The following is a 13,647-nucleotide window of genomic DNA, read 5'->3' on the forward strand; positions in this document are numbered from 1 at the left end:
TGGGTTCAGATCGCTTTCCACCCTTCTTCACCTCCCAAATCTCATTAAACACCATCACACTGAACTATTTCCAGTTTCCCAGCTTTGCCCTGCTGTGCCCCACCTCTAGGCTTTCACTTAAAGCAATAAACCCATACGGCTGGCCTGTTCTTTGCACCTGTCCTGATCGCCAACCAGTGAAAACTCTCCCTGTCCCCAGACCCATCTCAAATGCCACCTCTTTCAGGAAGTCTTCTCTAATCTCTTTCCTATCCTTAGGATATCCTTAGGATATCCTCATCACTTCCCAAGCTGTTCATCCTGTAGGAATTTGGACTCTATCAGTTGTTACTACAAGGCCTCGCCTGTCTTGTACCTGAGTACGGCAGGTGTGAATCTCATCCTTAAATGTAGGAGTGTACATTTCCTTGTTTCCTACTGAAACAGCACATTTCCTTAATTGTAATAAGTTACTTTCATTTCTCCTCCCCTCCTCCTCCCCTACTGGGATGCTTTACATTTTGAGGTTTCACATGATACTACAAGCTTGGTTGAAGGCCCTCCAGGGACAGAGAAAGTCAGCAGTAACCTCTTTGAGTGGTTCCTCAGGTCTGGGGCTCTTCTTGATTACTCCCTGCCACATCTGGGACTTGGGACTGACTCTTGCACTGAGGGTCAGAGCCATTCTTTCTTATTCCCTGTAAGGGGAAACAGCCCTGGCGGTCCCAGAACCCCAGACTTTTCTCTTCTATCAGCGGGGGCCACCGCTCTTCATTTCCTGCCCTCCAAACACTTCCCCTACCCGCAAGCTCCATCCTCTTCCTTGTTCTTCCACAATAGATTTTTTTTTATAGCCCAATAACGTAAAGTTTAACCACTAACAAGAAAAAAACTAGCACTTTCCTAGAAGGGAGAAAGCATGTAATCTTCAACCTCGCCCCGAAGGTACGGAGAATGTTCCATTCCACCTTTCTGGCACCACTAGAAAGCAAAGAAAACCGCAATTGGTTAAATTTCCAAGTCACCCAATGCAGTGGCCTTCATACAGTAAATGCCCAATTAAAATGCTCTGAATACAACAGCCTCTCATCTCAACGCCTTTGCGTGGATTTTTTTTTTTTTTTTTTTTTTTTTTTTTTTTTTTTTTTTTTTTTTGCTACGAAGGCGACCCCAGCCGCCCGGCCCGACCCGATACCTTGCTAGAGATAACGCGGCGAAAACGAAAGACTACAAGTCCCAGGCTGCCTTGCGGTCGGCGTCACGCGCCGCGGGGCCCTGCGAGGAGACGTGGCAGAGCGCGGTGCATCCGCGCCGGACCGGAAAGCCCAGGGAGGTGGCAGTGGCGGGAGGGTCGGAGCCATGGCAGCCAAGGCGGCTGGTGGGGGGCGCTGGGAGGTGGTGAGGAAAGGGCGGCGGCCCGGGGCCGGCGGCAGTGGTAGAAGCGGCGGAGGGGACCGCCGGGCTCTCGGGGAGGCGAACGGTGTGTGGAAATACGACCTGACCCGTGAGTACCCACCCGGCCGGCCGCCAGCGCCGCCTCCCGGCCCCGGGCCTGCCCCTCCGGCGAGGTAGCGAACAGCCACCCGAGCCCCTGGGCTGTCCTGCCGATCGGCACCCCCCGTTCGGCGAGCGCTGCCGTGCGTCGCCTCTTGAGTCTCACAGGAGGTAGACAGCGCTAGGAGGGAGCTGTCCTCGCCTCGCAGATGAGTTAACCGAGGCCCAGTGGAGTTAGGTGTCCTTTCCCGGGGTCACATGTCAGAGGGGACCAGGACTGCTGTCTGCACACACCCTACCAGCTGTTCCCGGCCCTAGCCTGGCCTCTGGGGCCAATGTCTGAGAGCTGGGGAGAGGCAGCCGGCTTCATCGTGCTCGGTGCCGCCTCCTTGAGTAACCAGCAGGTACTGGGGTGGGGGGGGGGGGGGAGACTGATGGGGGGGGGGGCCCGGCAGCGGAAGGAACGACCCCACCACTCATTCTCAACACCCAGCGAGTATTTAAGTGGCGCCTCTTTCCTCGAAGTCTCCTGGAGAGTGGAGAGAGCTTGCCACTTGTTGATTATAGAGTTGTCACACTGGAACCAAGACAGAAAAGTCCTGACCTCCCAGACTGGTAGCCACTCACCAAGGAAGCCAGCCCTCTGTATCCTACTCCTCTGCTAGTTCCCACGTACTCTGATTTATCTAATAAAGAAATGCCTCACCTCTCTGAAAGAGCCTATGAACTGAAGAGCTGCCATGACTGAAAGAAGCAACCGGGAGGGCTGCCCGCCCTGCTCCTTAAGCAGGACGCAAGAAGGGGCGTTGAGGCAGGCTCCCCACTGGAGACGAATTTGGTGACAATGTGGGGGAAGGCGCCGCTGTTCCCGTGAGGCCCTCGTGACTCAAGGATGGTCCCCCTTTCTCTGCTTGTCATTACCCCAGCTCCAATTCAGACGACAAGCACCCTTTATGAGCGGGGCTTTGAGAGAATCCTGAAGCGGCAGAATAAGGAGCAAGTTCCACCCCCTGCTGTGGAGCCCAAGAAACCCGGGAACAAGAAGCAGACTAAGAAGGCGGCAACCCTCGCCAACCAAAACCAGAAGCAGGGTCGCTTCCGCAGCCTGGAGGAGGCACTGAAAGCTGTGAGTGTGCCTGGACTTTAGGTGGGGAGACAACAGGGACGTGAGGCGTGGAGAAGATGAAAGAACAAGGGGGTGGCGGTGGCCGCCGAGGGACCTGCAGAATTTGAGACACTACTTTTGGGAGGAGGCGTTCGGGAAAGGGCAGAAATCCCAAGGTGTGGAATGCTTGCATTTAAGACAGATCGGAAATAAATTTCTAGGGAAACCTAGATTAGCGCAAGGAGAGCCTTGAAGACCCAGGGATACTGGGGAGAGGGGAGAGAAACAGCTGTGGTTCCTCGCCCTGTGGAAGCAGCAGTGTTTCATTTTCCATGTGGTCCCCTTGAACGTGTGAAGGGCTTAAGAGTATTGGGCCTTGAGATCAGCAATCCCAGCTGTACTCTTTTCCCCAAATATCCGGGTGCAGCAATATTGTGGCATTCCGCATACTTAACACTTAAAAGCAGAAACCCTTTTTTCTTCTGCCTTCACCTAGTTCACCCGTTTTCCCACCTCTGTCCTGTTTCCCTGTACTCACTCATAACACACCACGGGGGGCTTGTGTCCCTGGCAGCTGGACGTGGCAGCTCTGCAGAAAGAGCTAGACAAGAGCCAGAGCGTGTTCTCTGGAAACCCATCCGTGTGGTTGAAGGACCTGGCCAGCTATCTCAACTACAAGCTCCAAGCGCCTCTAAGTGAACCCACTCTAAGCCAGCACACTCACGGTTAGTTCTTCTGACTCCCTCAAAATCCGACCAGTTCAAGAAAACACCGAAAGGGCTGTGCGTCAGCACATGAGTTAGTAAAAGAGCCCAGTGCCCCTACCCTGTCCTGATTCCTGTGCGTGAATCAGAGATGTTCTCGAATCATAACAGCTGTGACAGCGCCTGGGCCTCACTGGGATAGGGAGGATGCCAGCCTCAGTGCAGGGGGCCTCTGCCTGCACTCCCCATCCTCAGGGAGTGCACAGAGCTGCAGAAGCTTCTGGTCCTAGCACTCATGTGGAGGCCTGTCGGCCCCAGATTATCCCTACAGCCTGGTAAACCGGGAGCTGCGTGGGATCATCCGAGGGCTACTGGCCAAGGCTGCAGGGTCTCTGGAGCTCTTTTTTGACCACTGTCTGTTCACTATGCTGCAAGAACTGGATAAGACGCCAGGTGAGTGGGCCCCCCTGTGAGGGTTAGCCCCCCCCCCCCACCCCATCTTGGAAACCTACTAGTCCCATTTTTCTACTTCCAGATGGGCTGGGTGGTTCTGTTTCCAGCAGGGAAATGTGCCGATCTCCACACTCTTTTGGAAAGAGAAAGTTAGAAGTCGCTGGGCCTGCGTTCTGGGCTCACAGCTGCTAGAAGGGAGATTTCAGATTTGGGATGTCAAGTAGGGTATGTACGTCTGAGAACACATGTCTCTTCAGGGGAGTCACTACATGGTTACCGCATCTGTATCCAGGCCATTCTGCAGGACAAGCCCAGGATTGCCACCACGAACCTGGGCAAGGTGAGCTCAGGCTGGTGGTGGGGACACCAGGAGGCTAGGACTGGGGAGGCTGGGCAGAATCTACACTCTGGACCGAGTTAAGGGGTAGTAGAAGACCCTGTAAGACCAGTATTGATGGCTAATGCTGCTAGTGCTTGCCCTGGATGTGCTTTGTATGTACATGAGGTAGGTACTGCCGTTACTCTCATTTTATAGAGGAGAAGGTTGAGCTGCGGAGGGGTTCAGTAACTTTCCTAGAGTTAGTAAACTAGTAAGCGGAAAGTATGGGCGAAGGCCACAGCCTGGTGCCAGAGCACATGCTCTGAATCACTACCCTGTACTACTCCACTGCTCCGTGGCCTGTCCCTTGTCTCCCTGTTGACATCTCTTCCTGCCTGGCGTTGGGGTGCTCCTGGTGCTTTGCCCCAACCCAACCTGCCTTTCCCACCGGTCTCCTCAGTTCCTGGAACTGCTAAGGTCTCACCAGAGCCGTCCAGCGAAGTGTCTGACCATCATGTGGGCCCTGGGTCAAGCAGGTTTTACCAACCTCACTGAAGGACTGAAAGGTAACAGAGAAGGGGGGCAGGAAGAAAGGTGGTCTTGGAAGCAGTAAGCTTTTTAACATCCCCAGTGGGTCCGAGCCTGAGTCTTCCTCCCTGAACTTTGTCTCCTCAGTGTGGCTAGGGATCATGCTGCCTGTGCTGGGCATCAAGTCTCTGTCTCCCTTCGCCATTGCATACCTGGATCGGCTGCTCCTGTGAGTAACTGGGGGGGGAGGGGGGGTGGCGGGGGTCAGCCAGGAAGGCTTATGGTGTCCAAAGTTCCTGGTTCGAGGGCACCTCGGTCAGTTGAGCATCTGACTCCTGATTTTGGCTCGGGTCATGATCTCATGGTTTGTGGGTTTGAGCCCTGCATCCGGCTCTGCACTGACGGTGCTGAGCCTGCTTGGGATTCTCTCTCTCTCTCTCTCTCTCTCTCTCTCTCTGTCTCTGTCTCTCTGCCGCTCCCCTGCTCATGCTCCCTCCCTCAAAATAAATTAAAAAAAAACTTTTTAAAAAATTTAAAACAAAAAAACACAAAGTAGCTGTTTCAGCAAAACGGGATGCTGTGATCCTGGCCTCCATACATGTGAGGAAAACCAGGACCAGCCGCTCCCGATCAGAATGTGAGGAAGGAAAGGAAAGAAGCTATTAAGGGGTAGGGGGTGGGGCAGGGTTTATGCCCATTTCCCTAGGTGTCGGGTTTAGCTGGGTTCACAGCCTGTATGGTAGTCTCCACAAGTCTATTCCTTCCTTCCCCCATAGGATGCACCCCAACCTCACCAAGGGCTTTGGCATGATTGGCCCCAAGGACTTCTTCCCACTTCTGGACTTTGCCTACATGCCCAACAACTCCCTGACACCCAGGTAGGACTACCCTGGGGCACACCTGCTGTGAAGGATCCCAGCAGAGTCAGGAGCAGGCAACATATTTCCTGTCCCCTCTTCTCCAACCATCCTAAATTTGAGATTCTCAACCTGCAAGGTTCAAGGGATCGGTGAACCTCCTGAGATTGTGTGGGCCCTCAAGTATCATTGCCATATGGACATTTTCCTGGGGAGAAGTTCCATGACTTCAACAGATTTTCCAGGGACTCTTGTGTTTGAAAAGACTCCTTGCCATTATAAGGCCCTTAGCGACTCCCCTCTCTCAGGCAGGAAAAGGGACACATCACATAGCTCCATTTAGAGCCTGTGCCTGGCTCTCCTCCCCACCCCCACCCCAGCCTGCAGGAGCAGCTGTGTCAGCTCTACCCCCGACTGAAGGTGCTGGCGTTTGGGGCGAGGCCGGAATCCATCCTGCATACGTACTTCCCCTCCTTCCTGTCCAGAGCCACCCCTAGCTGCCCTCCTGAGATGAAGAAAGAGGTGAGGAAGTGGCGGGAGGCCGCTGCAGAGGTCCCTACCTGCTGGTGAGGTCCCTGCCTTCATGGGACCCGTTTCCTGGACACCTCCTTAGCTCCTGATAGCCACCCGCCCCACTCGCACACCACCCTCACGAGGACGGAGCTAAGCTGGTCTCTGATGTCCTGCCTCTTGTGGATGGGTGACCTTCCAGCTCAAGCTCTAGGTTGGGAGTTACAGCCTCCCCGTTACGACCTCTCAGACATTTCTGGGGTCTTGGCATGATTTCCCCATTCTCTGGGATGGGTGTGTTGCCTGGGCTGCCCCACTTGGGGGCCAGAGGTTACCTCTCAGCACCCTCCCCTCCAGCCAGCCCCAGGCCCCAGCAGTTTCTCCTGTCCCCTATGCAGCTCCTGAGCAGCCTGACCGAGTGCCTGACGGTGGACCCCCTCAGCGCCAGTGTCTGGAGGCAGCTGTACCCCAAGCACTTGTCACAGTCCAGGCAGGTGGGGGTGGGGGGCTGCCCACCTCCAGTCCATACAGAGAAGCCTAATCCATGCTTCCCCACCTGTCCCTAGCCTAGAAGTAGAAGGGGAAAATCTGTCACTGTCCTTTGGGTTCGCGCCTCTCAAATTGAGCGGGAACGTTGCTGGGGTGGCCTCTAGGAAGCTGCCCACTGTGGGAGGGAAGTGAAGGAGCCAGGGCCTAAAGGGGGACGGAAGGACGGGAAGGGCCAAGTGGGCCCCCTGATTGCAAGGGGTTGTGCTTTCCCCATAGCCTGCTGCTGGAACACCTGCTCAGGTCCTGGGAGCAGATTCCCAAGAAGGTGAGGAGCTGGGAGGACATGGCAGGCTGAGCCTCGTCTGGGTTCTGGGTTCGTACCCTTCAACCACTGCCCCCCTCCCTGAGAAGGCACTGTATTCACTGCGTGGACAGTGAAACAGGGTGGAGGCTCGGTTCCCTTACAGACTGAATGCTGTCCTCTCAACCCAGACTTTTCTTATCCGATAGACACAGAAGTCTTTGCAAGAAACCATTCAGTCCTTCAAGCTTACCAACCAGGAGCTGCTAAGGAAGGGCAGCTGCAACAACCAGGATGCCGTCACCTGTGACACAGCCTGCAAGGTACCAGCACCCAGCCCTCCCCAGCCCGCGCACCGTCCTACACCTGTGGCTCAGCACATTCTCCGCCCCACCTGTCCCTGGAGGGGAGGAGGCCTGTCTTGAGGCCCGCCTTAGGAGGCGAGGACCACCCCCTTCCCTTCTGACCACCGGTCCTTCCCCCTCCCCTCGTAGGGCCTGTTGCAGCAGGCACGGGGCTACCGGCTGCCCTGGACACGGCTGCTCCTACTGGTGCTGATCTTTGCCGTAGGTTTCCTGTGCCATGACTTCCGGTCACATAGCTCTTTCCAGGGTAAGCAGTGATTGGCAGGTGAGGAAGATAGCACGAGGGTGAGGCACGGAGCTAGGTGTAGTGGCCACTGCCCCTAATACAGCCTTGTCCTAATCCTACAGAAGAAACCTTTCCAGGCAGGCTTTTCTGTCCACAACTGTGACATTACCGCTTCAGATTGGACTGTTGCTTTGTAGTGTAGAAATGCTTGTGTATGCACGGTCTTGTTTGAGAAAGTGTTATCTCCTTTTTAACTCCTGAGGAAATTGAGGGTCACATTTACCAATTAGCTTCAGATCACGGCTGGTAAGTAGACGGGTGGACCCTTCAACCCAGGCTTCCTGACACCTGTCTAGCTGCCTCATTCCCATTCACCCGGCCCAGCAGGAGAAATGGGCTCAGCTCCCCAGGCCTGCACCCCTCCCTCCAAGCGAGCATGCTCCAGAGCAGACTGGAGCCAGCTCTGCAGCCCTGTGAGCACGCTGTGTTCTGCTACATCCCCCACTGGGCCTGCTCTGGGGCCTGTAGTGTCTGTCTCCCCACTCCCTGTCCCCCTTGCCCCCCAGCTCACCACGGGCCCCCTTTACTCAGCCTCCCTCTCTGGCCGGTTGCTTCAATCATCTGGGTTCTTGCCTGCTGGGCAGCACGTATGTGCCAAGGTCTACTCCTACAGCCTGCAAGGCTACAGGTGAGCTCCGCCTGGGGAGGGGAGAAAGGAGGTGGCGGGGAGAGGGCTTGGTGTTCGAGGTGGTGGCGGTATCGGTCGGGAACGATGGCAGTTTTCCCTCCCCAAGGCCTTCCTTCCCCCCAGCTGTTCTCAGGGGAGCCGAGCTGTCTGAGGAAACTCGGCCTTCCTTTTTCCCCTCCATCTTGTACAGCTGGCTGCAGGAGACACTGCCAGCCTGGGGCTCCCACCTGCTGACCGTGGTGAGGCCCGGTTTGCAGCTGGCCTGGACCCACACCAATGCCACAGTCAGCTTTCTTTCTGCCCACTGTGCCTCCCACCTTGCCTGGGCTGGTGACAGCCTCGCCGGCCTCTCCCAGAGGGTAAGCCAGATACAGGGAGAATGGCTGGTCTGCCCAGGGGCCGGAAGGTGCAGCCCCGTGTGGAGCGGGTCCTCAGGACCAGGATGCGTTCTCCCGGTGCTCTAACCGCCCCCATGCTCTGTGCTCCAGCTACAGATCCAGCTCCCCGACACCCTGATGCAGCTGCTCCGGTCTCTGAGGGAGCTGCTCCTGCTGCTTTACCACAGTGTGTTGCTGCCGCTGTGGCACGTCCTGCTAGAGGCCCTGGCCCGGGCCCAGGAGCGCTGCCATGAGGCGTGCAGGTGAGAGCCGCGTCCAGCGCTGCAGCGGGAGCCCCGGAGCCCCCTGCCCTTTCCCCAGGGACAGGGCTCTCCGTCCAGTCTCTCCCTGTGCCCCGCCCCAGCGGTCAAGCGTCCCTCGGCGACTCCGGGATGCGGGTTGTGGGTCTGAGCTGCGACCCTGTGACTTGACACCACCTCCCAACCCCCACAAATGTTCTGCTTTCCTCCCAGAGGTGAGGTGACTTGGGACTGTGTGAGGACACAGCTCAGTGCGGCTGCCCGCTGGACCTGGCTCTGCCTACAGGACATCACCGTGGCTTTCTTGGACTGGGCACTTGCCATGATATCCCAGCAATAGGCCCCGCGTCCCTGTCTGGGGCAGCCCTCGGAGACTGCTGGGGGGTTTCCGCAAAGGAGTCTTTTTTACTTGGCGCCCGAGTTCTGTCTCCTAGGCAAGTGGCCAGTGGCCTCTGCCCCACTTCTTCTACCTTTGGTGGGGACTGAGCCCAGAGGCATCTCAGCCTCCTACCCCTGATCCCACTGAACACTTGCCTGGCCCTGTTGCATGTAGCTCCCGGCCTCTGTCCTCAGGCCGGTAGCCTCTGTAGCCCGTTCTGGTCTCCTGCTCTCCACTTCCTTCCATCTCATCTCCGAAGCCCCAAAACAGCTCCTCTCCAAAGTGGTGGGACTCCACTGAGTGACATCTGCATTCTTTTGATGAGTGATTCCTGCTCCCAGAATTTGGTCACGGTGGAACAAGGAGAGGGGCCTCCAGAAGAATATAGCACCGTAGTGGGCGACAGCGGCCTCGCCTCAACCCACAGCCTGGGCGTGACTGTCGGTGGACGTGAGGGCTGGCCGGAAAGGCCTTTCACCTCCAAATGCCCAACTTAAGTCCTTTGAGGCCCCTCACTGCCCCTCCTCCATCATGGTCCTACTTCCTTACTCTCCACTCCCCTTTGTTGCTGGGGGACTCTGCCTCAAGGTTCAGCTTATCTCTGCCGCCCAGCCCTACCGTCTGCCTGGAGAGCAAAGCCCAGGTGGTTGTGTGCCTCGGGCCCAGTGAACCTTCCAGCAGCCCATCGAGATGGGATTCAGCATGTGGCCCCTGGGTATGCCTACTGGGTGGAATAAAGGACACCGGTGTGATTGCCAGCTTTCCTGTCCGCATCGTCACGTCGGGATTCCCGTGGTTGTGAACGGGACAGCGAAACACTGGGCATATGCGTGTTCTCCTTTGGCCCCCTGCCTCCTGGAGGTTGTAGCCACTGGCTGCAGGGGAGGTTCTGGCAGGGAAAGCTCACGCCCATCACTCTAAACTTGGACCTGTTGAGGATTCCAGACGCTCCTTTTGCTGCCCTAATCATATTGTCTCACTTGCCACTATGATTCGTGTCCCAACACCTACCTTACTGGCTCGACTATTTTAAGCTGGAAAAAGCAGGGAGAGTTTCCTAGGGGAATTCTTGGTCTGTGATTGGTGGTGTTCTCTTCCTTGCTAGGACCTTCATTTTATTTTATTATTTTATTTTTATTTGTATTTTTATTTGTTTTTAGGTAGGCTCCATGCCCAATGTGGGGCTTGAACTCACAACCCTGAGATCAGAGAGTCACATGCTCTCGGACAGAGCCAGCCAGGCACCTTGCCAGGACCTTAATTTATTAATTAGTTTTATAAGGCAAGGAGTGAAAGATGTAGGACTCCAAAAGACACACGAGTCAAGGGCCTATCACCAAAGCCCCTTTTTGTTTTTGACCGGGGACCGTAAGAGAGCTGCACAGGCTTTCCACTCTCACCTCAAGATTCTAATGTTTGAAATGTAAGCAGTGCTAGAGGTGCGCTGTCCACTCCAACCCCCCCAGGCTGGTTCCTGCTTCCATCAAACCCTGAGATGACAGCAGGATGATGGCCAGCTACCACTTTCCCATTCAGTTGTTGCCCTGAGACTCTGCCTATCAAGTAGCCAGCGTAGAAAAATCATGGCACAAAGTGAGGTCATGAGTACAATGGCGTCTCCCGTTGTGTTCTCTTCCCTTGTTAGGATGTAACTCTTCCCTGTCGAGCGTTAAACAGTCCACGTTGGGCAGAACCCTGCTCCTAGTGGCAGGTGACCACGAACATTTTTCCCAAGGGAAAAAACCCACCTGGCAGCTAAGGTCTGGGACTGCTAGGCAGGACTGTCCAAGGGTCCCAAGACCTCACTTCTTCCCAATCAGAAACAGGTGCAATTCTTAAGAACAGCAAATCCTTCTAACTGGCCTGAATTCAAGGCAAGTTGAAGGAAGGGCTGCTGTGAACCTGGCTTGGCAACAGCATAGGACAAGTAAAATGACGACCCTGTCCTATGATGACATTGAATCACCAACGCTGCTGGACTGTCACAATCCAGCAAATCAAAGAACGCCACTTAGGAGTGCTGCGTTGGTTTCTAGTGTGTACGAGATTTACCTTGCTGGGTTTGTTTAGTTTCTGACCTAGAATCCTGGGGTACAACGTGTAATCAGGTTGGCTGGGGCCTCCACAGCTTTTCATAGGGACACTGACACCCTAATTGGCTTTATTTGATAAACCCCATTGTTTGACCTGTTATTGGAATTGTCCAGAATTTCTCCGGTGTCAAGAGAAGTAGTCCAACACTGCACCTGCTGTCCAATAAAGCTAAACCAGACACCCAGAAGTTTCACATTTGGCAGACCTGTCCATGCACAAGCATCTAAGCTGAGCCGGTGAACCGACCTAGTGTGGACTAGACGAGCAGACCCAGGCTGACAGGTGGGCTATCACCCTATGATGACGGGTGTTACTGGAGGAACAGAAGTCACCTGACGCCTCAGAAGGTCACATTTGGCCATTGTAACTTTACTTTTTACACAGCTGGAGTTCTACAGATAACATGCCCCAAAAAACGAAGGGCAGTTTGAGTATGGTTATCTTTTATCAATCTCTTACCAACTCCTGTATGGGCCTGCGAGTTCTGGTACATGACTCATTTGAAACACTTCTTCCCAAAAGGCTTAAAGCACGTTTCTGGATGTGTACCTATAGCGCCAGCTTTACAGCAGGGCAGCTTAATGGGTGGTCTGACTAACCCCAAAACATGGTGTCGCTAGACTCACCTGTAGCATTGCCAGTCCCTTCTCAAATGCCATCACCCCTGGGGTGGAGCGTTTCCCACGGAGACGGGCATGCCTGCCTGTTCAAACGATGATTTCAAAGACTCTCCAAGGACATAGGAAAATGCTTATAATTGAGCTCAATTTGTTGAAAATGGGCTATAATAAAAGTATCCAGAAGAGCGTTGGCAAGGATGTGGAGAAATTAGAACCCTCCTACATTGCTGGTGGGAATATAAAATGGTTCAGTCAGTGTGGAAAAAATTTGGTGGTTCCTCAAAGAGTTAAACATATAATTACCACAAACCCCAGCAATGTCACTCCTATACACCCAAGATAAAAACACATATCCACACAGAAACTTGTACATGAATGTTTATAGCACTGTTATTCATAAAAGTTAAAAGGTGGGAACAGCCCAAATGCCCATCAATAGATGGATAAACAAAATGGTATAGTGATACAATGGAATATTATGCAACCACCAAAAGGGAGAAGGTGCTGACACGTAACACAACCCGGAAGAGTCTCAAAAACATTATGACAAGTGGAAGAAATCGGACACAAAAGGTCACATATTTTATTATTTCTCTTATATAGGATCTCCAGAATAGGCAAAGCCATAGAGAAAAAGCAGGTTAGTGGTTGCCTGGGCAGGGGCACCGGTCGGGGAGTGGGGGAGTGGTGGTGGGGAATGATTACTTAAAGAGTACAGGATGTTCTTCTAGGGTGATGAAAAAAATGAGTTTTGAAACTAGAGAGAAATGATAATTTGCATAATACTGTGAATGCACGAAGTGCTACTGAACCGTTCATACTTTAAAACGGTTCATTGTATGTTATGGGAATCTTGTCTTTAAAAAAAAAAAAAAAAAAAAAAAGTTCGGTTTACCAGCATCCTTCCCCTCAAGAAAGAGAGTCAATGGGCACACTAACGACTGAGCCAAGAAAACTGCCCAAATTAACACTCTCGGACACAGTGGTAGCATTTGGAGCAGCAGAATGAAGCTAAACTAAGAAATCGGTGGGGAGATGTTAACCTCCTGCTTCGTGGGTGGGCGCAAGAGTGAAAGCCCTGTGTGCTCAGTGACATCAGAGACCTCGGATTTAAAGCGTAGGGCTGCAACGGGTCCTAAAACCATCACTGGACCTGGATCTGCCCGGGGCGACTGTGACTCCAGGTAGCCCAGGCCGCAGAGCTGGAAATGGTCCAGGTCTTCCCACACAGGCACTCCGCCAGACCACCAAGCAAGGCTTCGTAGGGGAGGTGGGTTTTAGGTTGGCTTCAAAGCCCCAGGAAATTCTGGTGGGCAAAGGATTGTAGGCTGGCATTCCAGGCCCTTGGAAAGAGGCGCGGAGGTGTGACGAGATAGGGGCAGGGGCGGACGGGTGGACTTGGCCTCGCCCAGGGCCCCCTCCGCGCCTGCGGCCAGGCCGGAATCGCAGGCTTTCTGCGCGGCGGGATGGTGCGCTGTCCTGCACACAGCGAACAGCTCTGTGGCTTGTGTGTTTCATGCTTCAGCCAGAACGAATAAATCCTGACAAAACGTTGGTTAACTGACCTAATGAATGTCCTTCACATCAGGAGAGCAGTAGGATTTTACCGGCGCCCCAAGACACCGAAGGGAAATCTGGAGCAAATAGCGAAAGTAAGCCCTCGGCTTTGCAAACTGGACTTGCGCTTTGCAACTGCAGAGCACATGTGCGTGCCCGCCGCGCACGGGAAATGCGCCCAGCGGCCCAAGGTTGCGAGCAGGATCTCAAAGCGTCCTCAATCCTATAAAAGCCACGGGGGGTGAGGAGATGTGGTTTTTTTTGTTTGTTTGTTTTGTAAAAAACGGAAATGGAAGGTAAGTGTATTGCCCATTTCCTTTGTCCAGAGTTGGGAAGCAGGTT

General features: G+C 54.1%; 1 protein-coding gene across 2 annotated transcripts; it reads left to right on the plus strand.

The window, feature by feature from the left end:
• Positions 1-1,276: 1,276 nt before the first annotated feature.
• On the plus strand, positions 1,277-9,792 carry TMEM214 (transmembrane protein 214). 2 transcript variants are annotated; one of them, XM_060650736.3, is made up of 17 exons: positions 1,278-1,483; positions 2,400-2,599; positions 3,153-3,303; positions 3,601-3,735; positions 3,993-4,075; positions 4,515-4,620; positions 4,730-4,811; positions 5,359-5,460; positions 5,820-5,961; positions 6,348-6,439; positions 6,715-6,763; positions 6,949-7,062; positions 7,234-7,351; positions 7,922-8,018; positions 8,209-8,377; positions 8,507-8,658; positions 8,869-9,792. In XM_060650736.3, exons 1-17 carry the CDS (start codon positions 1,339-1,341, stop codon positions 8,993-8,995), a joined length of 2,064 nt encoding a protein of 687 aa, XP_060506719.1. In that variant the 5' UTR covers positions 1,278-1,338; the 3' UTR covers positions 8,996-9,792. The 2 variants fall into 2 exon arrangements, with proteins under 2 accessions (XP_060506728.1, XP_060506719.1); XM_060650745.3 differs by lacking the exon at positions 8,869-9,792 and having other exon boundaries at positions 1,277-1,483; positions 7,897-8,018; positions 8,507-8,619.
• Positions 9,793-13,647: the final 3,855 nt, after the last annotated feature.

The sequence above is a fragment of the Panthera onca genome, chromosome A3 (genome assembly GCF_046562875.1).
Source record: "Panthera onca isolate mPanOnc1 chromosome A3, mPanOnc1 haplotype 2, whole genome shotgun sequence".
Classification (NCBI taxonomy): Eukaryota; Metazoa; Chordata; class Mammalia; order Carnivora; family Felidae; genus Panthera; species Panthera onca.

Coding starts and splice junctions, on each gene's coding strand:
- TMEM214 (XM_060650736.3), top strand. CDS start 1,339: ATGGCAGCCAAGGCGGCTGGTGGGGGGCGCTGGGAGGTGGTGAGGAAA. Junction 4,621..4,729: donor CCTCACTGAAGGACTGAAAG/GTAACAGAGAAG, acceptor TTGTCTCCTCAG/TGTGGCTAGGGATCATGCTG. Junction 8,019..8,208: donor TACAGCCTGCAAGGCTACAG/GTGAGCTCCGCC, acceptor CATCTTGTACAG/CTGGCTGCAGGAGACACTGC.